General features: G+C 27.6%; 1 protein-coding gene across 2 annotated transcripts in view; it reads right to left on the bottom strand.

Annotated features, from left to right (window-relative positions):
- LOC129968759 (diacylglycerol kinase zeta-like) overlaps positions 1-26,734 on the bottom strand; it is a 121,939-nt gene that overhangs the window by 32,312 nt on the left and 62,893 nt on the right. For both annotated transcript variants that reach the window (XM_056082984.1, XM_056082985.1), the window contains 7 exons: positions 23,093-23,166; positions 15,961-16,069; positions 13,008-13,178; positions 11,020-11,042; positions 7,862-7,956; positions 7,211-7,323; positions 421-481 (listed from right to left, as the gene is read on the bottom strand). In XM_056082984.1, coding sequence (XP_055938959.1) covers positions 421-481; positions 7,211-7,323; positions 7,862-7,956; positions 11,020-11,042; positions 13,008-13,178; positions 15,961-16,069; positions 23,093-23,166 — 646 coding nt within the window. The remainder of the gene's footprint in view (positions 1-420; positions 482-7,210; positions 7,324-7,861; positions 7,957-11,019; positions 11,043-13,007; positions 13,179-15,960; positions 16,070-23,092; positions 23,167-26,734) is intronic.

The following is a 26,734-nucleotide window of genomic DNA, read 5'->3' as shown; positions in this document are numbered from 1 at the left end:
AAAGGAACTGATTTGAGTTTCAAAATCAAAACTAAAGCAAATAAAAGTTCATCTAAAATGAGCCAACTCAAAGCTACGACGCAATTAAAAACTTCATCGGCTCTTCTTTGTAAAAGTTAAAAAAATGTGAGCTTTTTCTGATCAAGGTCAAATAATAAACGCTGATGATTTTGATGAGGACAAATGGTTGGAGAAGACCTTCCAACGAACGCTGGAATAAGTCAAACGCTTGATATTTTTAAACACTTCATTGTTCAACAACTTAAAAAAAAAACAGTTTATGAGAGAACCGTTAAAGAATATTTGTCAATAAGCCATGATTATAAAAAAACAGTTGAAATATTTGTAAGTAAATATTTGATGAAGTTAGTATATTTATGTTCTATATTATAAACAATATTTACAAGGTATTATACTTACAATCCAAAAACCACCAATTCGTTGTCTTTTGAGATTTTTTTGCCTTGTCTTCTTCACTTTCCTATTAAAAATTGAAAATATCTTATTAAATTTCTTAACATTTATATACTAAATAATGATTTAATGATATTTTTCTTTAAATATAGTAAAATAGAAAAATCTGAGAGTAATGTTTCAGCATTTATTGTAACTCTTGCTATTGAACACTTAAATCTAGGATTGCATTTTTTTTATTCATAATAGATCAAAAAGTAATTCTTCTTCTTTTTTAAATCTTATCTTCGTTAATTACTTACCTTGATTAATTGGTTTTTCAGAATCTTAATGAAGCATCCATTCAAAAAACGCTTTAGAAAAGCGGGCATTTTCCCCCCATTTAAATTGCACTTCAAATGTAGGAGGAGTAATTAGTCAATTTAGGAGCATTAGTGTTGAATCTTATAGCTTATATAGTACTTCCAGCAACCACTGTAACATGAGAGATATTTCGAAATCTATAGCTCTGTCATGTGTCATATGACTGAAACTATTTCAAGGCAACGAAATATGATCTCGGATCATCGTGAATGTTCCAATGCTTCAAGTGTTCTCAATAACAAACATATTCCGCAATAGTAATAAATTATTACATTTCATGCAATAAAAAATAATTCAAATTTAAGCACAGATTGTTGACAGAAACAAGATGTAAGATAAAATTCAGTTAAAACATATATAATGACCATAAATTAACAATCGATATTATGGAATTCCATAAAAATAAAATTTAATAAATAATAATTATAAATAATATAAAAGGGGAAGCTATTTATATCGATAAAAAAAACAGAAACTTTTAACTCTTCTTTAAAGGAAAAATTGTATAATCCATTGAAAAGTTATGTTGCAATATTAAATGAGCAAATATTATTATTGCGATATTAATTACACGAATGTTCAAATAATATTGTAGCATATATTGACGCGTACAAGAAAACTTCCCATGCACATAAAAAAAATCTTTAAAATCCTTAAAAAAAAAAATTACTTACATGTATTACCTCTTAATATAGTATTACTTGAAAGGTGATTTATAATTTTATAAATTAAATTTTATAAAATTATAAATCATAAAAAATGTGAAAAAATGATAAATAATTCTAGCTGTGTTTTATATATCAATTTAAGGATTCTCTTTTTGTGAAATGTTTTTGTGTTCATTACTCCAATGTAAACTGCATGTTTTACTCAGATATCACAGCATTGCTTTTATTCTAAACAATGCAGTTTTCCAGGTAAAGAAAAATTCAAAATAAGTTTCTGCTGTTACAATGCACAAAAATAATATTTTTTGAACTAGAGAAATTATCGATATAAATAATTTCCATACATTGTATCTGCATAATATTTATATATTGTATAAATAGTTCTATATATTGTATCTAACATATATCCGTATATGCGGCGAATGCTACGAATAAGCACTTGTCGGTTTCAACATTGGTTCACATTTTCAGATTCTATTCAAGATTCTATTGTCCAAAAAAGAAGTCCAAGAAGAATTTGCATTAACTTGCTGAGCTGGATTAATTTAATAATCCTTCCTGCGATTGAAAAATGCAGCATTTACTTTCTTTCTAAAGCGATCGTTCTTATTTTGATCTTTTAAGTTTACCTTTTCCAAAACGTCTTTCATATCAAAGCCTCTCCTGGTCTTTAAAAATCCGAAAAATAGTGGAAACTCAAAAGCGAAACTTCTCCACTCCTTGTAGTGGATCCTCAATCCTTGGTAAATATTTGGTCGCAAGTTTTCGTATATCCGTTAGAATAAAAGGCGATATGAGGTGCTTTTTTTTGTCTGTGTAGGTCAGAAATTCCAAGACTAAATTGAATCTATAAATGTTTCCAAGAATTAAATAAAGAATTCGAACGAGGGAAGAAATTTCTCTTGATTATTAAATTATAAAAATTAAACGCTGAGCAAATAATTAATCAAGTCTTAGCATATTACATCTCACAAATGACATTCACTCAATATTAAAATCGAACAATGAAGCATCATTACATCAATCGAAACAATGTGTGATCAATTCATTTCACTCTATTACTATTTTTGAAACTTTTGAGGTATAAAATGAATTATACTGATACAAGAAGAGTTACGAGAAATATGTAAGAGTAATAAAATCAGTATTGCCAGTTCATTTCAGAGATATTTTTAGAGACATTTTACCAAAAAAAAAAAAAATGGCTCTCTATTTTTATGAAAAGAAGACTAAAAAGATCCTTTAGATCCTTATCCTTAACATGCTGAATAGAAATTCAATAACCTTTCCTGTGAATGAAGAAATCTGCATTTGCTTGCCTTCCGAAATGTCCATTCTCACTTTTTTCTCGTGGATTTACCCTTCCTTCGCGTAGCTATTGAGTTGTGGAATTATAATGTAGGAGACACATGAATTAGTTGTAACAAGGATAAGTGGTAATACGCTCTTTCCGCAATTATTTTTTTTAATTTTTCATCCAAAATTTTATTTTAGAACAATTTTATGAAAGAACGTATAAAATAAGCACAGTTAGTGCCCTGCCCAAACGGGTGGTAAGAAATTATGTTTATGTGCTCCATTTTAACTCATTAATGGAAAAAAAATATTTTGAAAATTTTAATTTAAGATAAATTATTTGATCTTGTAAAAAAGTTCTTGCTTCCTTATTTTGTCTATGTATCAGATTATAAAATGCGTTTTTAATTTTTTTAATAAATGAAATATTAATTTATAAATCAATATAAATGTCCGAAACCACACGAAGTGGCAGAATGTAACAAAGTTTTGGGGCAAGTTGTAACAAACTTTTTACTTTTATTTCGATTTGTGTAGTTAGATTTTCTGTTTTAATTGATACCATTCCATTACTTTACTCTTGTTACCATTACTCTATTCTTGATAAAGTAATTCGTGAACATTTGCTGATTGAATGAAAGAAAAAATAATTTATTATTTACAAAGAGATGATAGAATGGAAAAGAGACTAACATATACATACTTATCAAATAGATTCTGCTTAGATATATTAAAAAGAAAAGTTCATCGTTCTGAGCCAAAATTACTATTTATATCTACGGAGGAAGAGAAAATATCATTATTTGCTGAAATGCGGATATTTGCTTCGGATTGCTTCCTCTGGAAGTAAATGGCTTATCAGAGTGCCGTGAGTATTGGCCTTCAAAATATGCCTTCTTTCTGGTATGAAAAAAAAAATGGCTGATCAACTCTGATGAAGAAGAAAGGGTGTAATACTTATTTTCAAATCTGAGATGTAACGATCTTTCATTTGTCTGCTCCAATTGCTATTATATTAAAGTTTGATTTTTATGTTGATTGTTCAAATTATTGTATCCTTTTTTTGTTATAACCAACAACTTGATATCATTTATTGTCATTATGCCAAATAATAATAATCAGCAGATGTCTTTTTTATTCCAATTAAGGAAAGAATGCTAACGAGAAAAAAAACAGTTTTAATTATTGTTTCTACTGTTACAACTTGCCCCCAAATCAATTGTAACAGCTGATTTGTTTTAAAAAAACTATTTATTGTGCTAAAATTTAGCACAATTTAATGTGTGTTTTTTTGCACATGTTGAATGAATAGTTGCATTATAAAATAAACTGTTCTAGGTGAGAAATCTTTAATGTTTTTAAAAATAGAAATATTTTTCCAAATATTGCCAAAGGCTTGGTATTTGCCATCAAAACCCATACTATTGAATATGATAGAGTTTTAATACTTTCTAAAATATATATAAAACAGACAAATATTTGGATTTTTATGCACATTTTTTCAAAATACTAATGATTTTTACATGAATATCAAGAATTTCTCAGAGAATGATGGTAATTAATTATTTTTGGTACAAAGATGCTATAATCCATTCGTACTTTTATTTCAATCTTTATCCTTTTGTTTTCTTAATAGTGCTTTTAAATTTTTTAGCCAGTTGAAATTTTCATAGGATTTAGAAATTTTTTTATCATTTTGAAATTAGTCTTATTTACATTCGGTTTATTTCAAATAAATATAAATAAATTCTCTTCACAAAATAAACGAAATTACTACATTTTTTATCTACCATTTAATTGAAATAAATCTTCGTAGAAATAGGTACATTGAGGAAATTAAGAAAATGGGCACTTCTTTCTGAAAAAAGTGTTTCCCTAAATTTTAAATTTAAAAATGAAAATCAAAATTGAAATTAATAATTCTTATAAAACTCGAAGAGAATACATAAAATTAGTAATCATTCATTTTTCATTTTCAATAGTGCTTAAATGATCAAAATTTCATTTTTTATTTTTAAAATTAGGTTATATAATTTTCAAGCTTTTACATTTCAAATATGCATTTTTGCGGAACTTCTCAAACGGCATATCTTTTATTTAAAAGAATCTTAAATTATGTAATTTACAATATGAATGAACAATATAATTTTGAAAGATATTTTAACTTAAAAATTGAACATACTCGTAGCCTTTCAATAGTTATACTAAATCTAAATAGAACATTTAAAAATATTTTCTAAGAACATGTGTTATGATTAATTTCTTTCTTTACAACAGTCGAAAATAATTCCATTAATATTGAAGATTCAAGATTTACAATGTTATTTTCTATTGTTATATTCAAGAATTCAGAGTATGATGCCAAATGATTGGACAAAATTGAATACTCCCACTGTCATATATGATGTTAGATATATATTCACGAAAAGAATTCGACAGAATGCTTCCATTTTTCAATCCATGCCACGCTAAAAAATGAGTGATCAGATTATTCACCTCTTCGTAATAACTAGAATCAGCTTCTATGAAAGAAAAAAGGAAGCTTCAATTTTATATTCTTTACCTAAAATAAAGTACTTCATCATCGAAAAGTACCATCATTTCGAAGTTCGAAGAAGCTCTTTTCACATCCAGGAATATTAAAAAAAATTACTCATGTTAATAAAAGAAGATGAATGCATTTTTGTTTATTTAAAAAATTTCATATTTTATATAAATTATTCTTTGACACTAAACAAGTTTAAAAAAAAAAGAGGGTAGCGCGTTTTCCCCATGATCTGGGCGTCCTGGGTTCGAGTCCCGGTTCGGGCATGGTTGTTCTTTCTCCGTTCTATCTGTGAGTTGTGTGAATGTGCCCTTTTGTAAAAAGGTGTTGCGAAAGCGAATGAGTGATGTGTGAATGGCAAAGTCGTACTCTCCGCCCTAGTTGGCGCTACTAAAACTAGATATGCACATTATCGGCTTAAATTGCTGTCTTTGTAACAGCGGGCTTGTCTATGGCAAGTGCCATAAGAAACAACAACAAAAAAAAGAGAATAAAAACAATTTTTATTTAATCTGTAAGTTTAGAGCTGGATACTTTTTTTTGTCAAAACGCCTTACTAAAACTTCCAACATTTTAATTACTTATTTAAGATATTCGAATGCATAAATATATAACTTACTTTGGACCTTAATAGTATTTTCTTCATTAAAACAGATTTGAAGTTGTGTATAAGATATATCATTCATTTAATAAATCTGTATCAGAAATATATAAGCAGATACATACACACACACATAGAGAGAGAGAGAGAGAGAGGGAGATGTATACTCTTTCCGAGCTTATATAATTTCAGTAATTTTTATCCTGATAGCATCTTAAATTACCTTAATTACCAGTAATAACTGTTGCAGGCAAAAGTATAGAACAAAAACGGGTGGAATTAGAAAATTTTCAACGATATTAATTTTATAATTCATCTACATTTCTACAATATTTTACATACATTTATAACATTTCTATTAATATAATTACGTATCGATTTATAAATGTGAGCAATTATTCAATAACAATATAATTTGCAAAACAAATCGGAAAAAAAATCTAAAAATTGTTTCATAAAATGCTTTAGAGAAGAAATAGTAAACAGTCTAATATTTGAAAAAAAAAATAATGCCTGATCTTTAATCATCACATGAGACATGATAAATTTCAGAGTGATTTCCTGTGCATTATACACGATGAAAATCCTCTTAAAATTTAATATCGAATTAGCTCACAAGCAGATGATTTTTTGCGAAATTATCGTTACTAAAATAAATATTATTTTAATTATTTTTTCATCAATAACATTTATTCTACAACATCATGTTGGAATAAGCATATTCTCAGTATACAACAACAAAAAAAACAATCAAATTTTATCAAATTTAAAGCGGAAAACTTGTATAATAGAGCGCCTTTTTATCTGCCCCTATTGTATAGTATTTAAGGTTTTTGAACTAATACTACACTATACTATAGTTTAACAATATTTATACAGACGTTGGTTAGTAGGACACAGCTGTATAACTGGGACAAATTTCATTGAAGCATCGTAATGTTTACATAGTAAAATGAAACCAACTTCGACCAATAGGAAAATAAATTAATTATAAACTAACAATTTAGATTTAGAAATGCGCAATGTTGGATCTTTTTCTGTAGTGTTATTCGAAAACAGCAGTACTTCACAATGCATTCTGATTGTATAATAATGTTCAGGCATTCTTCGCAAAGCCATTAAATGAAATATATCATTTTTATTTAATTACTAATTTTCTAGACAGTTTGAGTAATGGCTTAAAATTTGCAACGTTTAAGCAGCTCAGATGTTTACAAAAATAAAATCTATCACATCTTGTAGAATATTCAATAAATGAGAACATATGAGAATAAAATTCATTGTTAAATTATTTGAAAATGGAATATTGTTATGGAAAAGTACCTGACTTTCAGCGGCAGCTTTGCTGTCTCTTTCTTTCAATAAGGTGTTAATTTGGGGCCTGATTTCTGACAAGTCTGTGTCGTAGCTGATGCTAACGCTTCCAAGTGATGATGCTATGAATGAAAAGCAAGTTCATTTAGTAAGAAAAAAAATTGTCGACGAGTTTTTATCAAAAAACAATTTTTTTGTTTAATAATATAATTTTTGTTAATTATTTTTAAATTACAGATTATAATTGCACAAATATAGAAAAAATTTTTTTATCTATAGTATTACACAGGAAATGATTAAAGATAATTAAGAAAATTAATAATGATTAAAGATAATTATCAAAATTAATAATAATTAAAGATAAGAACAACTCAAATTGTTGTTACACGAAAGGCAAGTACAAGTATTTGCCATAATTTAATTTGACTTTTAAATTGCCATACAAAAGCACCCTTTATTGATTTAAAATAATTGATTTACAGTGATTCGTGTATTTTTTTTATTGATTTACTGTGATTACTATGTATTTTAAGCATTTCTTTAAAAAATAAAAATATTTTTAATAAAACCTTTTAACAAATTTTTGCTGCATGTGAAATATTTTTTCCCTAAAGTATGAATATAAACAACATTAATAACAGAAAAAAATGATTAAGTTACCATCATTTTCTAAATTTTCTTTTCGGTGATGTTCGTTTTCATATTTTTGAAATGTGAGCAACTTCAGAGGCAGACTTATTTTTTCAACACTTTCTCTACAATGATAGTTAAAATGGAAAATGTAAGTACATATACAGAGAAATACTGTAAGAATAAATACAGAGTGTATATATATATATATATATATATATATATATATATATATATATATATATATATATAAAAGTATTAGAATCAAGTTAATAGGAAAAACAAAAACCAAATAAAAATTAAACCAAAAAAATTATTAAAAAATATTAAAAAAGAAAGGGCATTCCAATGGGGACAGCTTTCTCAAGTGCTTTAGCTAATATTTTCCTGCATTACTATGAGAAAAAAATAATTAAATATAATTTAATAAACGGGTGGAGATATATTGATGACCTACTTTTGATTAACTTCGACAATACTAATATTATTACTAATTGCTATCCAAAAGATTTAATTCTAAAAGATACAAATATAAATCAACTTGAGGCTACCTTTCTAGATTTAAAAATCGAAATTGCTAATGATAAAACAATAGTTGGTATATACGATAAAAGGGATGATTTCAACTTTAAAATAACAAAACTATGTAACTACCATTCCAATCTAAACTCTAAAATTTTCAAAAATCTTATTTTCTCACAAGTTAACAGGATCAAAAGGGTTTGCAATAATAAAAATTCTTATATTGAAGCATCAAATATCCTCCTTAAAAATTTAATTAAAAATGATTTTCCTAGAAATTACTGTAATGTCAATTTTTTAATTAAACAAGGTATGGTTTGGGATTAATCTTTTGGCTTAAATAAAAATAGAAATTTACTTGCATATTGGATCACTCAATAGATGGCGCTGGGTGCCTACCTCTGTTTACATAATTTACCGTTAACTTTCAAAAACAGGAAATCACAATCGATTGTTTAAAGTTTCGTTCACTGTTGGATGGTATGTCTTGGCCTTTTCGTTTTTAATTTTAATTTTAATTTTAATGCTGTTTTTGTTTTTATTGTTATTGTTTTTATTGTATTTTTACTTTGTGGTTTTTTTCTAATTTGTTATTTTGTATTTCCTTTCTGTTAAAATGGTATATCTCTTGAGCATAATTTCGGGGGATTTTCGGGTCACGAGGAATCATTATTAGACTTAATGTCTGTATGTCCTCACAGAAAAAATCCCTTTATTTGAATCCCTGCCTGAGGGTGACCCTTGAAAAAGTCTTCAGGCCGGATTCTTTTTTAATATTTTTTAATAATTTTTTTGGTTTAATTTTTATTTGGTTTTTGTTTTTCCTATTAACTTGATTCTAATACTTTTGTATCAATTCATCTGTGTTTTAGAAGTAGCTGCAATTGCGCTCTCTAAATACTATGAAGTTCCTTTTTGGTTTTAGTTTAAATAGGTAATAAATTTTAGTTGCGATTTCGAAACTGTTTTGTTTCGTTTTCATTTTAGTTTCGTTTTCAAACTTTTTCTTACTTTAGATTGGTTACTATATATATATATATATATATATATATATATATATATATACATACTCTATGACCTCATTTAAAATATATACATTTTTTTTGTATTTCATATAAAGCCTAAAAGAGTCCATTTAAACGAATTATTGAAATATCTGCAGTAAACAACTGGCTACTGAGAAATATATTTATATATTGTACGAGATTGAAAATACTTTCAAACTCGTTGGTAAGTCAACCATCTAACTCTCCGACCCTCCACGAAGGCACACGGATTTAAACCATAAAAACTGAATGACCGGACCGCCGCAACAGCAACATTGGCGGGAACTGTGGTTGAGTCCTAAGGGCCGTCACCGGCCACGGTACAACCCTCCCCGAAGGAAGTACGTCTCGTCATCGATGGGAGGAGTCGGATCCCCCCCTATTAGTGTACCCTCCAGGATGGCGAGATCCAACCACCATGCCAGAAGCCTCTCATCATCATTTCGAGGCGCCCCCCGGGGGTCTCAAACAAACTTGTTGGCAAAGTTATCTATTGGGTAAGCTGCAACAGTTTCAGATACAGCTTTGTTAGCAATATTTTTCAAAGATTCAGTATAAGATATGTTTCGCAATTTAAAATATCGAAGCATAAAAGAACTATCCGATTTTAGTACATTAAAGTTATAAAGAGTTTTATATTTAATATATTACACTTAATTGATTGGTAGAGATATTTCAAGTCTGTTCCAAGCATTTGGACATGTATCATGTTTACATATGCAATCAAGAAGTAGAGTAAGTAAAAGAGTATTTAAAGAAATTATTTGTTTTCCACTGCTTTCCTATCAAGAAATTCAACCCATTGTCCACAACTTTTATAAGTTAACCATTAATTGCATATTTAATCAATTAAAAATCAATCAAAATTTTAATATTTTCTTCTTTTTTTCTTTTAGGTAGATGTTACCCAAAATTATAAAAAAATAATCTATAAATCCGGTGTAACGGCAATATACCAAACTTCATCTGTGCAGTTCAACTTATTTTCGAGTTATCTTAAAGACAGAGAGCTATAATTCCAACAATTTGTTTTACAGACTCAGAGATGTCCGAAACCTGAATAGTCATTAAATTCTTGAAGTTGAATTCCTAAAAAATTAAAATATTACCCTAATTTTTTTAATAAAAATAGAAATTTCTAAATAAAATAAAAAATAAAAATTCTAAAATAAATTTCTTTGTATAAGGAAAAGGTAATACGAAACTCTTACTTAAATCAGTTTCAACAAATTAAATCACTCGTTATGTTTAAGCATCAAATTCCTAATTGCTTATCAATCATTTTTAATTAAAAAGAAAATTCATTATTCGAGTGAAGCACAACTACATTGATTCATCGATTTCCATGTGCAAAATTTCACCACCGAAAAATCGAAATGAATAAATTTGAAGACAAGATTTATTTTATGTAGACGATATTTGTCTCGAGAAGACAATGGTAGGAGAAAGTATTTTAAAACTTTCCTTCGTATGTTCATTTTTCATGTCTGAAAAGTAATTTATTTGCCTATCTCGGGAAAAAGTCGAAGATAAAAATTTCAAGTCTGCCTATAAATAATATTTTAATAAAGTCAAACGAGGCAAGAACAAAATTCTTGCCATCAATAAGGCTTTACTTACTTTTTCGTCGATGTTCCGTGCTTCTGAAAGCATGAAAGTAAAGATGATAGAGAGGATGAGTTATTTTTACAAGCTCAAACTATGCATCACTTTAAAATGCACTCTATCATTACTTATTTATTTTGAACTCATTTTGTTCATTATTTATGCATATTTATGTTTGTGTCGAAAGTAATTAGTTTTTTTTAATTATTGGATTTAATTATCCAGATATGACAAGAAAAATATGTGAAAGAGGTTTTTTCGTAGAATGCAGTTTTAGTAACATACTCATTTAGAAACTTGTTTAAAAGAGATTAAATAAGAAAATGTTTTGTTTTATCAGAATGTGCAAATGTGCTGACTGACGAGCAGTTTTATATAAAAGGATAAAAAAAAATTTAAGAAAATTAATCTCAGAATATAATTATGTCGACACTGTGGAAAGAGGATTCAAAAGATATGTTAAATTAATCTTGTGTCAATTATATTAGGATTTAAAAAAAGAAAATAACCTCTGTTTTCTAAAATTCTTCAACTTACAAACAGTTTCTATATACTATTTAGTTTTACTTGTTGCATACTTGTAAAGATGAGATGAAATTTTGTAATAGAGTTTTCATTCACATCCTGATATAATACAATTCTGAAATTGTGTGGACTTAGATGTTCTCGATGACAATATGCTATTTTAATCGCTTCAAAAGTTAATTATCAGTTAACCAAATAAATCAGTTAATTTTTTATTATATACAAACAGCATCACCTAATAATGAACTTGAAAAATAACATAATTTCAAAATTATTCCATCATATTTAAAATGCTGAATCAATATATATAAGCATTATTTTATGTGAAGAAGACTACAGAAGCCTAGAAGTGAAGAGACTTTGAATTGTTTAAGTTCGTTTTATTCTCTCTCGGGAGGCAGGCATGATTATTTACAAGAAGGCGTGGACAAGGCACGTCCGCCACAGCACGTCCCAAACGCAGAAGTCGGGAAGAGCGAGAAAAAAAAATATCCCTCGTCTTACATAGCATGAGATATTGATAGGGAAAATATCTTTTTACGGTGCTAATATATTATTAAGATTCTGATAGGGATTTTTGACGCATGTCAATCACAAGCAAGGGAAACACAGTTATCTGTTAAAAAGAATGTGCTTATTGGAAATTTTTCTAGCTCTTCACGCGGAGCGTGAGAAAGTGCAAATGTAAGAATTTTTACTAAGTTTCTCTTGAATTAATTAAGTAGTGAAATGGAAGTGGATCAGAAAATAAGAGAATATTTTAGAATGAAGTTACTATGGGTTAAATTAAGTTAAAACTTTGGGAATTAATTTGGATTTAAATTAAAGTTTAAAATATCATTACACACACAAACACACACACACACACGCACACACACATATATATACAGCTTTTCCTTTTTAATACATTGTTAAAAGTGTTTTTAAAAATGTTTTTCAAAAATTTATTGAAGCGCATGACTATCGCATTCCGAAAAAGATAATAAATTGACGGGTCGTTGCAACAAAAAAATTCAAAGCGAATAAAAGATATAATAATATAAAATGATGTGAATATGAAGAAAGAAATTCGATTCAGAAGAAGAATATATAGAATCCTCAATTTGGTAGATTATCATTGATTGATTGCATAATTAAAATGAAACAAGAATATGAAACTTTGAATAGTCATTTATTTCATTTATCATCTCGTTTAATAATCACATTTATCTATTGACATTCACGTCATAAAAATTAACCAATGTAATGCTGTATTGAAATAAAAAGACATAAGTTATAGTAATATAGAATTATTAAAAAAACAGATAGGTAACTTTCTATTTTTACTTGATTAAATTGCAGAATAAAAATAATAAATAAATTACCTAGTTTATGGAAGTTATAAGCCAGTGTGTAAGAAATATGACAAAAATATGTTACAGATGACAAAAAAAGTTAACTTAATCAAAAAAAAATATATTTTTTTTCTTTAACTATACCTTTGTTTTTGCTATCATATTGACTGTGTTCAGAAGCTCTATTTCGATGACGGATGGCAACAGACGACAAGGTTCTCCATCTACCTGCACTGGAATAGTGCAAGAAGTGACAAGTTTGGCCTTTTTACATTGAGCAATAGAAGAACCATGGCCCCCAGCTTGTAATAAAGGCTGGAAATTGAAAAAAGAAATGTATTTTTTTAATTACTTCCTTAAGTAAATTATTTACTCAAAGTATAGTACATTTGTATGTGTGCTGCCTTAAAATATTTTCCTATAACGGAGTTTCTTCAAATAAAGAAAGAATGAAAGAAGTCTAAAGCATGTTCAGTCATTTAAAATGGAAGTGAAAAAGAGTAATAATACATGCAAGCATTATTTTATGTGGAGCAGAATGCAATTTTGAAGACAGTGAAGATACTTTTGATTTCGTGACGTCGTTTTATTTCATTTTGAAGAAGCAGGCATATGTACAAGCGATGAACACAGAACGAGACAGAAAAGGAATGAGGAAAAAGCTCTTGAACATTTTATCCCTGGTCTTATATAACCAGAGAAATAGATAGGGAAAATATTTCTTCATAGTGCTAATATAAAATTAAGATTTCGATAGGGATTTTCGTTACACGCGTCGAAGAGGTAGGGGAAACACAGGGAGATTTTAAAAAAGAATTTGTCTCGTCAGCGGTATTTTGTCTCTTCACGCGGAGTATGGAAAAGTTAGGCTTTTAGCCGATTCAGCAATTTTACAAAGCTACTCTTGAATTAATTAAGTAGAGACAGTGGAATTGGATCAAGAAATAAGAGAATATTTTAGAATAAAGTTACTATGGGCTAAATTAAGATAAAACCTTGGAAATTAAGTAAATTGAAATTAAAGTTTAAAATATCAATACATACACGTATTGCAACACATTTACACTCTCGCATTCCATAAAGTATCTGAATCGTACACTGAATCCCAGAATTTTGGATAGTAAAAATTAAAATGGATGCAGTATGGGTATTAAATGAAATAACAAACATCACTTGGGTATGTTTGACGTATTCAGATTCCTTTAAACTCTTGTACAAATTTAAACAAAAGTAAAAAAAGAAGTAAATAGGCTGTTTCATCTAATTGGAAGCTGAAATAAATTTATAGGTCAAAGAATCAATTATTTTAGATTCAAATATTTAGAAGATTTTATAGCTTTTATGTTGTAACATTTCACTATTTTCAATGCGGTAAGTAAAATTATTCATATCTTAAATCTAGGTTTAAAGAATAAATTTTTGTTGTATTTGTTTCAAAATGTTCTTTGAACTGCAAAAAGAGTCTTATATATGAAAAATGACTATTTCTTTAGGTGTACTATATTGTAAAATGTACGAAAAGTTAGAAACGGCAATGAGTGATGAAGATGATAGTGAAAAGATTATTAAAAATATCTCCGTCCCTCCAGAAAGACAACTTTTTTTTATTCAGTGTGAAATCCATTATAGTTAAAATGACCGTTACAGATATAACATTTTAAATATTACAAAAAACGTAAAAGTTTCTATGAATTTTTTAAAAATAAACCTCTACAAAGAGCACTTCAGACTTTTTAATAAATTAAGTTATATATTAATATCAATAAATAGAATATTTTATTACTTTAACAAATATCCTAACTTTCATTCTATGTTCTCCTGATTTTTAAAATTTAATTTGAAAATGTTTCCCATGAATTTTTGCATATAAGGAAATATGGAAATAGAATAACAAGATATCATTTCATAGAAATTAAATGCATGTATAACTTAATGAATACTGGTGAATATGTTTTTTTCGAAAACATATGAATCCGTTGAAAAAAGCTTGAAAAATCAAAGTAATCAATCTGGCTTTAAAATCGGTTTTAAAGAATCTCTTTTAACAATTTATGTTTATCTTCAAATTCTAACATGATTTAAAAATTTTGTTACTAAAAAATAAAACTCTGGGTATAAATATTAGCCGTCGTGGGTTAACTTGAGTACGTCATATCCATAAATTCAGAATTATTTTGCAAGACGCAACAAATCTATAAAAAAGGCATTAATTTCATAAGACTCAATAATAATTTTTCTATAATAAGCTTGAAACATTTTGTTTTAAGAATATTTATTTTCATGAAAACTTTTTTCTAAACAAACTATTAATTGAAGGTATCAACAATTAGTGATTATATCCTTTCATATAACAATAAACACCTGGTTGTTTATTAGTCATTGAATCTTTTTATTTGATTCAGTGCAAAGAAACTATTCAATAAATACCAAATATTTGAATGAAATGGTGGCACTCTCAATATGCTACTGCACTTTAAATACGGTAACGCATTCATCACTGATGATACTTTGCACGATTACGTCATTATCTATTCTGTTCCAAACATCGAATAACACTTCATTATCTAAATAAATTTCAGATTTTAAGATGTTATCATCACTCGAAATTCTCAGAAAATTATAAAAGCGCCAAGTTTTCACTTAAGCATCGTGTATATAATACAAATTATTAACTGATTGAACAGCTAAACTGCAGACTGTTTAGTAAATTTTAGAAAAAAGAATTCAAATAAGCTTCTTTAATACAATTACGAGTTTTTTATAGAACCTAAATATTTTGTCTTAAGGTATCATTTCTTTAAATTCTTAAAAATTTAAAATTTTTTATTTAAAGAATTGGCATATTTAACAGTTAACTCTTACTCCAAAATTACAGTTAAAGAAGCTCCTATGTATTCTAACTGGCAAAGCCTTTAAAAATCAGAACAGCTGAATGCGGCTTTCTTACTAATATAATTTTTTTTATTTCATCTTTATAATTAGAATGATCATTATTAGACATTCTGTCCTTTATATATGATGCCTTACATATCTATGAGTACTCTAACAATGCTTGCTTTCTATTTAAAAAAAATGAGAGAAAAAAAACTTTTCTTACTAATTGATATGTCGTGAGTCCAATGACTTCAATCATGCCATCATCCGTAGCTGGAGGCTGAAAATGACCCATGCCTGAAGCTCCCCAAGGTTTTGTGCCACCACCATAACTAAAAGAACAAAAGCATTTACAGAATAAGTCATAGATATATAGATTACGAAATTATTACAAGATTTGATTCATGTTGTCAAAAATCGATTATTTTCTGTGGAAATATATATATATATATATTTAAATTCAAATTCTTGATTTCTGAATAGTTTTTTTTTTTTTCATAAAACCATTTGAACTTTGTTTATATTTGTTTCTTTGTTTCAACTTTTTCATTTTTCTTCGTCTCTAACTTTGTATTTGTTTAACATTTTTTGCGCGCGACTGTTGTAGAATTTAAATTTGATTCACTAGATTCGAATTATTTTATAAATAGTATATAATAAATTTATTTACAAACAATTTGAAAGGAATTTAAATCTTGCAAAATTAATATCGTTCCTACTAAGCGCATACTGATTATTAAATGAAAGTTATTGAACATTTTTATCAAGTGTAAACAAAATACTGCCTTCGGTAGCCTTTTAATGCGTAGCAATTATTTTTTAAGAATCAGGGAATGGAAATTTTTATATAATTTCTTTTTCTCTTGATGTACATTTTTATACGACTTATTTTAATATGATGGTTTTGACGGTTATAACTTGATCAGAAATTTCACATTATAAAAGAATTTTAAATTGGTGGTATGTATAATCAAATTATGGTTGGCAATCTCTAAACGAAATTGGTTTGTGTATCAAAATTCACGTTCGCACATGATAAATTGAAATGCAAGACAGCTAATTTCATTTTCATTTTATTGGTTGTATGACTGAACAAAGAAAATTTAGGTGGACGGGATAGCCCGATTGATAGGGCGTTGGATTCGCGTCCCTTGAGTTGCGAGTTCGAACCCTGCCGACCGAAGATTCTCCGTGTGTGTGATGGCTGGCGCACGTATAAAATTGTCGTAGTCGTAAAGTCCTCCCTGCCAAGAGTAATACCACTTGGGGTACTAGATAAGGAGTGATCGCTCTCTGATTCAGGTCTAAATTACGATCTGTGAATGAAGGCCGCCACGTAGAAAGGGTTGTGACGTGTGTGTAGCTAAGTCGTACTCTTAGTCCTAGATGGCGCGACGGAAAAACAAGAGACGCATCCTTGGAGTAAAATCACTGACTTCTAAAGTCAGTGAGCTTGTCTATGACAAGTGCCATTAGAAAAAACAACAAGAAAATTTATCGGCAGATATACCGATATTCTTGCTTAAAAATTAAAAAAAAAAAATTCTGTTTTTTAGTATTTCTGATTAAAGAAAAACAATTACAAGATAAAAACTTTCGCATGACATGCTTACTACTTCTAAATAAAGTAAAATTATTCATAAGTCTTTTGCATAGCAAATTATTAAGGAAAGACTGCCTTCAAACAATTACAGTTATCAAATATTTTGAAAAGAATTCTGCTAGTAGATATAATAGAAGTCGTAGAAATGACATTGACAATATATGTTTTACATCTGCAATTTTTCTAGTGAAATCGGATTTCTGGCGAGGAAATAAAGAAAATCTTGCAAGAAAAAGTTTAAGTAAAATTATATCCTCTATATGAAGAAAGCTATTATAATGTCGTTTTGTTCATAATGCAAATATCAAATACCTTTTATTTAACTTTTATGAGCCAATTTTTATTCTTCTTATGGTATTCTTACGAAACTGTTTCATTAACAATCACTTGTATCTATGTCCAAGCTGGACCAAGCTTTAAACCTGCAATTTTATCTCAAAATTGTCGAAAAAAAAGTTAAATCTATATTAAATTTTGCTTTCTGCATTTTCATTAAATATTTATGCATGCAGCAGTTGTTTTCGCAACATAAAAAACTAAAACATATGTCAAAAAATAATTAATGATTTTAAATTGCTGAAAGATAAATATTATAAAGAGCCATTTTTGAAAAGCGCTCTGTTGAATATCTATGAGTATTGCACAAACTTATTAAGCATTTTGGAACTTGAGCTAAGTTATCTTTCAAATCTCAGTTCTCACAACATCAAAAGCAAAAAAAAAAAAAAAGTTTCTGTAAAGAATCTAATAAAGCTTTTAGAAAAATTATTTTCGAATCTGTTATTGTTTACTTTCCTATTTAGGTCTTTTATTTGTTTTCTAAAGATAAAGAGTTTTCTCATGTATTTTTTATCTTAAAATAAATAAAAGATTATTTGCTTTTTTTCAGCCTATTATCTTGCGTTTCCAGCTTCGCGATAAAATATTTCTAAAATTAACAGAAGAAACTTTTGATTTCCAAGGATGAAAAATATTATTTATCCTTCGCAAATAAAATGTTATACACTATAGAAAATGGCTAAGTTTCTTGACAAGTTTAAATGATTAGTTCTTATATTGGAAATTAATTCATGGGGATTTATTGTAATAAATATTTGGCATTTTGATAGTAAATATTTATATATTTTTCATATATAATATAATAAGTGATTTTAATTAGTTTAATAAAATTGCACTTTGTTCTTCTAATAAAATTTTTACTGATTTTTTATATGAATTTAAAACAAAAAATACTGATTAGATGAATTATTTATTGATTAATTTAATTATAAGTATCTTATTTATGTTCGGACAAATGATTTATATTTTATTTCCTCACATTTAAAATCTTAAACTAAATAAATTTTCTTTGAATATATTTAATTCGTGCATATTCACTTAATATAGTATACATTTCAAGAAGATGTTTTCATTGCTATATGAAGAACTACCAACACTTATAAGATAAATTTGTTTAATAAAAATATCTCGAATTACATAACGCTTTTCTGACATATTTTAACCCAAAATAAATAGTTTTTTAAATTATTAAAATTGAGCCTGAGACTTATAAATTGCTTGCTTGCATATAATTTTAAAGTAAATCTTGATATATTTCGCATAGTTTAACTACATGTAAATTTTACTTAAATTCCACAATAATTCTGGTGATAAAGAAAAATTATATGTAGTATTAGGAATTGCAAATATTAATTTTCCTTAATTTATCTGAAATTTTATTTAATACCAATATATATAATTTACAAAGTTTGTTAAAGTTTTCCAGTCTACTAATTTCGGCTGTATTGAATCAGAAGATATAAAAAGAGGTTTTATATAGAATTCCAGATTATATTTGGTATATAAATAGATCTTAGCATATCAATAATATATTGTGAAATACAATAATATAATTTCAACCTGCACGATTCCTTATTTTCTCTCCCGTTCCTATATGTCTTATATTGGCATTCGATACAAAAGGAAGATTTAAAAATGAAAATCTGTCCAGTCTTTTTCAAAAATATACTTAAACGAAATCAGAACTTAAGCAAAGTTATTAAAGATTAACAGTGTATTGAGGTGATTACTTCTTGTAACCGATAGTTGATTATAATAATGATATTAATGAAATGCTATTAAATATCTGAAAGATGAGCAGAATTGTAGAGAAACATTAATTGTTTATGCAGAAGACGATATCTTAAACCCAGATTCATTAAGAAAGTGAATGATAGTTATGAGTTTGGTAAAAAATACAGACTCGTTTCAAAATGGGTCACAGATTTTTGAAATAGTAGTAAACTTTGAAAAATATATAATAACCACAAAACTTGCAAAAACTACTATTGTGGATAAGAAGAATCGTTATCATCAGATGCCTACTTTTATGATGGCATAGAAATAAATCCGTTTTTTGTAATTCTTTTATTTTAATATGCTCTGTTTTGCATAAATATTTAGGGAACATTATTTCTTATTACATAATTTTCTTCCAATTATACTATGTTTTACTAGCTATTACATTGACTTTTAGATTACCTTTATTTTTCTTTTGGGAGCTTTTTTTCAATAAAAATATGCTAGATAAGCTCTATTGATATTAGTTATATTTACATTAGTCATTTAGTCGTATGGTGATATTATGAGGGGAGGAATTTAGGAGAGGTGAGACATTTATGTCTATCTGGCACTACTAACTAGAATCATTGTGTCTGACTAGAATTTTAAGTAAGAGAAAAAATAACGACAAATATCTTACAAGCAATTATTTTTTTAGGACTGCTTACTGAGAATTGCCAGAAATGAATATCATGTGTGGTACGGTGGAAAGCAAAGTTGGTAAAAAAGATATGGGTATCGTACATAGGGTTTTGTTTCTTCTTTTCTATAACCTCAAATGAGTTCTGAACCAGTGGCACAATATTCAAACAGTTTCAGAATCAGTAAAATCTCAATGGTGTTTTAAATCTACAGTACACTCCCGATTATCGGCGGAATTGGGTGGCGCGGCCGCCGCGGATAACAAAAATCGCGGATAATCCGAAAAAAGCTAAAAACGGGTATAGCAAAAAAGGAAACAGTCATTCCAACTTTGAAACATCGTTTTATGTACAATAAAACATAAAATGAACAGCAGGAAATGTTTAACTAACGCTTAATATTTTAGTATATCACTCAAAACTAACCTAAAATGCATTGTGTTAATGAAAACAGAAAAGTGTTTTAGATGTATTTACGAGAGGCGTCAAGGATACACAGAAAAATTAATACATATGTACTGTTTTAATGCTGTAATATATTATGTAATTACGAAAGCATAACTGTAAAACCACACCTTTTTGAAAAAATCAGTCAAAAAAAAAAAAACTTTGTGCGGCAGGCGCGGATAATCCGCACCGCGGATAACCCGCCCGCGGATAATCGGGAGTCTACTGTATATTGTGGAACGTATATATCCTGTCGGTAATCTAAGGATTAATGAGTTAAAGTTCACATGCATTCTTTAGATACTAATTCACATCCGAGAATTCGATTTGAGGTTCCTCTTTATCATGTAACTTCAGAATATTTCTATATTTAAAAGGAATTGTATCTAAATTGAAAATCTTAGGTATTATTTAATGAAATTTAAGATGTTTTCAAAACTTTTTTCATACTGTTAATTTAAATATAAGAATCATCATTTCAAAGTTTATAGTTTTGACCTAAACCTTACAGATTTGAGTAAAATGAAATGAATTCTTTGGAGTCTCACAGCAATAAAATATTCAGACTACTTTTCGAGTTGTAATGATAATTCTAAACTTGAAAATGCAAAAACATGAATGCATAATTAGTAGGTAACAAAAAACAAAGATTTTCTTTGTTAGCACTTGCTAAATGGTGTGTCTGCCATTTTCGTCCTCCCATTCCGCGGTTGAAATTCCATATTTAAAAATGATTTCAGGAAGAAAGAACTTTTTTTATATGGCAATTTCCCTTAAAGTGGGACCGTCGCGACGTTGACCGCATTTTACTGCAAATTATGGCTTGGAAAATGACCCGTCATTTTCTAAACCATAACTCCTTAAGTGTCTTGCTACGGCCTTACAGAATAACTCATTAAATTTTACACTTCTAAATAGAATTGCACTGTAGAAAGACTATTCTGTCCATAAAGGCTCTTAGGACGTTATTCGCTCTTTTTCAAATCTGACACACTGTCTTCTAATTAATACATAGAGTAGGCATAGTTAAAGTGTAGCATTTAAAAATTTATTACAAATAAAATAATGGATCAAACGCAAAGCCGTTTCGTATTCACTTTATAATGGAGAAAATAATAGTTGAAATTTTTGACGCCAAGGAGAAAAGTGGTTCAAGAAATTGAATTTGAACAGAGAAATAGACATAAAAACTACTTAAAGATAAGTTTTATATGATTGACTACAGTAATGGACATTTTAATTCAGAAATGAATTTGAATAGCTGCATTTCATTTTTAATGTTTAACTAAACTTTTACACATTTTCACTTTATTCATAGATTTGTCTTAATAGTTGAGAACTTCTTTTTTATCTTTGATTTTTTTATTACATAATATAATTATAAAAAACGTTCAACATGTTTCCTGTGTACATGCTGGTTATTTTGAAAATGATATCAGTTTGCAAAATGCAAAATATATGGATCAATCTACCTAAGTGTATTCTCTTAAGTCAGCAACATTATCCTTACTTTCAAAGTACATAGGTTATTTAAATGTATGTTAATCCAAAAAAATCTTTAAACCAAAAAAATCAAAAGAATTAATCTCATACGAACAAAAAAAAAATAGAGTTATTTCCAGTCATACAACTTTTATGGCAAAAGATTAATTTCGAAAATAAAATAAAATAATATAAATGTTAAAAATATTTTTGTATTAAAATGCTGGTTAATTTTAGTTAGTCATATAAAAGCTTTTTCATTTAAAAAACGCGCATGCTATTTTAAAATATATTATTGTTTAGTAAAAAATTATAACTGATACATAATGTTAATAAACAACATATTATAAAATCTCACATCTATACAACTAACAGAAACTTATTTTCACGTATTTAAATTTAAAAAAAAATTCGGGAAAAGGCAAAAGAAAATCTACATTTTATATTTATTCATTCCTGAATGTTCACTATTTCAAACTTATTCAAGAAAAAAATTTGCTGAGTCAGGGATATACCAATGTTTTAAGGGACTAAATTTGAAAAATCATTTTTGTAAGCTATACATTTTTTTAATTTCCTTTAAATGCCATTTCGGTTTCATTTATTTTATAATAAATGAAAAGATTTAATTTATTGCAAAATTTTTCAATAAATTGGGAAACGAAATTTTTTTAAATTTATTAAGTTGTTTTTTTTTTAATTATAGACTTCTTGAAAATATGTATACTGTTAAAAATTAATTGACAGAAAATCTAATATTGACACTTGTACTAAATAATGATGCTTGAAGATGACAAGCAATACATTAAAGCTCTTTCCAATAGATTAAGGAGGATAGAGAAAGCAATGTAGGATGAAAATTGCATCGCAATATACGCCCTGTAGCAATCCAAGCTCGATAATGATAAAGTTTTCATCATAAATCTTCATGCATCATTATAAAAGAACCCTCAATCAATCTAATTTCCAATAATTCTGTAATAGAATCATACCCACTCGAAAATTGTATCTACTAATATTCTCTCTATTTTTAAGAATTAAAATTAAGAATAGAAATACACAAATATGAAAATAATACTCACTTAGATATATTGAGAAATAGAATTGAGTGAACTTTCATTTCTTTAAGTTTGTTTGTCATATCTTGTCCATCACACTGAAATAAATAATAACAAATTATTACATATATTTTTATTTAGTTACGTTTAATCTATCACTTTTAGATATAAAAAAACATTACAAAAATGTTTTGAAAATTCAATTTATGATTTACTAATTACCTATAAAACAATTATATGCCTCTAGATGGCATTTTTTCAACAATTCTATTTATTATAAAACAAAGAATTTTTTTCAAACCAATAATCTTTTATTTTCTAATAAATTTGACGATAAACCCATATAGCATAGAATATCTTCATTTACTCATATATATATATATATATAATAAAGAACGTTTAATATCTGATCTGATGCAACTTTAATGAAAACTACCCACGGTGCTTTTATAACGAAAGGATTCCAAATGCAACGACCGTTATCGGATTTTTCATTCCCGGATTTCAATCTCATCTTAGCTTTTCGATTTTATTTATTTCGTGGAACGGAAAGTTTTCCATCTAAAAATAGGTACTAAAAAGAGCCGTAACCACTTTTCGATTTCACTTCATGGAAGTGATGTTCACGCGTGAATGGTTTTTCATTTTCACGAATGACTGGTCATTTCGTGTACCCCTGCATCTTCAAACAGAAGTCGAGTTTGGCATAAAGAGATAGAAGATGAGGACATTTTCTTAGGAGATTTATGGAATATTTTGAAATGATTGAAAAACAGCATATCTCAAATAATAATATATAGTGAGTGATTGATTTACTCTTTCTAAAGCTGTGAGATGCATACTTACAATGATGGCCAAAATTGTGAAAACCTGTAGGAAAAAATCTTTTTTTTTTATGTTTGAAGGTTTAGAACATTAAATTTTTTTTAAAAAAATAATACCATGAAATTATGTATGATAGGAAATATAATGATTCCAGATATTATTAGAATAACTTTCATACAGGATATTTTATTACGGCATAAATTATATAAAAAAAAAGTTAAACACATAGAAAAAAGGTGATATACAGTGCCACTTAATACTTAGTTGGGTAACCTTCAGCTTTGATTATTGCTTTATAATATATTCCCCTAGAATGAATTAACTTTTTAAATTCATCAGCTATTATAATGTGAAACTAATATTTAATTATTGTTCCGAATAACTGGGTTTTATTGCTCGGTTGTTGCTCACTCACAAGTTTCTTCAGCTGCTTTCATAAATTTTCAATTGGGTTAAGATCTGGGCTATTTGGAGGCTACTTCAATAAAGGAATGCGATTATCTTGAAACTATTTTTGTACACATTAGCCAGATGGCATGGAGCTGAATCTTGTTCAAATATAAATGTTTGATTGTCTTGGAAAATATCATGAGAATAAGGGTTCAATTTGAACTCAAACATTTCATTATTGAGTATTTATCACAGAAATTCTACCTCAACTTTTTGATATCATGCAATCCCATGTCATGATACTAACTGGGTGTTTCACTGTAGCTGTAATGCATTCAGGATGCATATCTTCGCCACTCCTTCGTCCTATGTATTTCTGGCCATCGTTACCAATAGCGAGATTTTGATCTCATCCCTCCAAATAACACTGCACCATTGTTCCATTGTCCAATTAACATAGGTTTTAGCCCAGTTTAACCTTCTGAACCTTTGTGTTAAAGATAAAAACAGCTTTTTTCGTGGAATTCTAGCATTTAGACCAATTTTTTTCAGTCTGCGTCGAACAGACCTTGCACTAACCTTTACATGACATTGCGCTATTTCTTTTTGTATATTCGTAGATGATTTTCTTCTATTACGTAAGTTTAATCTTTTAATTCTCCTCTCATTAGTTGATGTTGTGCATATTTTCTTCTTTTACCAGTTTTGTTTCTTAGGAATTGAGTCTCCTTGTGTCTCTTCAAAAATTTAGAAATGCCACCTTTGGCTAAGTTCCCACCAATTTTTCTTTTAATTTCTCCATAACTGTAGCCTTGATCACGTAATAGCACTATTTTATATCTCTATCTAGGTGACTACTCCACTCTTTGCGCCATTTCTATAATTTTATTATATTTTATAAGCTTACTAAAAGAAAGAAAGCAATAAAAAGCAACCAATTTACCAGCAATCACTTAACACACAGACAAATGTTTTCATTTGAACTCCAATAAATGATATCAAGAGTTTAATCCTACTGTAATCTAATTAATTCGTTGCTGAAACAAAACGATACTTGATTGGCTTTTTAAACACTCAAGCTCACTGGCTGCATTCAGTTAAAAAAAAAGCTGCTCATATCAAATTGAGCAAATTGTGCTTCTTTTCCCTTGTTATTTAGCTGTAATTTTTGATAAAATGCAGATAATTAAACACGCTTTATTGCATTACATTTATAATTAAATCATCTTTCCAATGATATATAATTTTATGGCAGTACTCTAAATATATTATAGATGCGAATCTTGAAGCCTCAAAAATGAACTTTTTCTTGGGGCTTCCACAATTTTGGCCATCACTGTATATTCAAACTACTAAACATTTGTATGTCTATAAGAAGGAATTTTTCTATCTCTAATTAGAGTTGCTCTGCTCTTAAATAATTTTAAAAACACAAAAGATATTAATAACAAATTTGATTTATCAATGATTGCATGTTATTTATCCTCATAATCAGGTTTTGATTATCATATTTATAGTAATAACATTAATTTTGAAATGTAATGTGGCAAGTTCTCATCAAAGTTTTGATGAAACAATTAACTGGAAGTTTCAATTTGTTATCCCAGTACATAACTCAGTGTCAATAAGTCAATGTCATAACCCAGTGTTAATAAGTTTAATGAATTTCTTTTTTCTTTTTTTAAAACAATCCCAATCTAAAAATATTTTAACCCTTTAAAGGGCCATTTTTTTCTAGTCATATTATGTTAAAATATTTTTAGGCTTGAAATTAGAATAAGAAAAGAGATTCATTTAGCTTATTAGATAAATTTAATTTGATTAATTAATTAATTTGGTTAATTAATAATTAAGTTACAAACCAAGACACATCATTTTGAACTGAAACATCTAAGTTTCTGTCTCTCTAAAAAAAATTATTAGAGCTTATGCCAACCTACATAATTTCCAACAAAGATTGATAAATTTGGTGGGAAACATACTTCCCACGGCCCTAGAAAAGGTTAAGATACCATTTGTGGAATAAAATTGCTTTTTACAGTTTTAAGAAATATTATCTGTTTAACAATTTGCTTTACTTAAATTGTTTATTAACTTATCATCAATTTATCATATATTTTATGGGAATTTTCTTAATTCATTTTTGATATAAAAATATGAATAGATAAGTATCTAATTTCTTTCTATGACAATTCAGACATACAAATAATAATTATCTCTTGATTAGTTTTATTTTAATCTTATCTCTTACTCTAAATCACAAGTTAGTATATTCATTTTTTTCATGTCTGAGTTTTTAATTACCAATGTTGGTCATTAATAAATTAAGTTTTGTTTAGAAACAATGATTTATTTACGCAATTAAAGCATAGATTAAATTTTTAAATAGATGGTGAAGGATTTTTATAATAAGAATTTGTCTCGTTTACAACAATTAAAATGCTTATCCAC

The sequence above is a fragment of the Argiope bruennichi genome, chromosome 5 (assembly GCF_947563725.1).
Source record: "Argiope bruennichi chromosome 5, qqArgBrue1.1, whole genome shotgun sequence".
NCBI lineage: Eukaryota > Metazoa > Arthropoda > Arachnida > Araneae > Araneidae > Argiope > Argiope bruennichi.
This window is presented reverse-complemented; position numbering and strand designations above follow the sequence as displayed.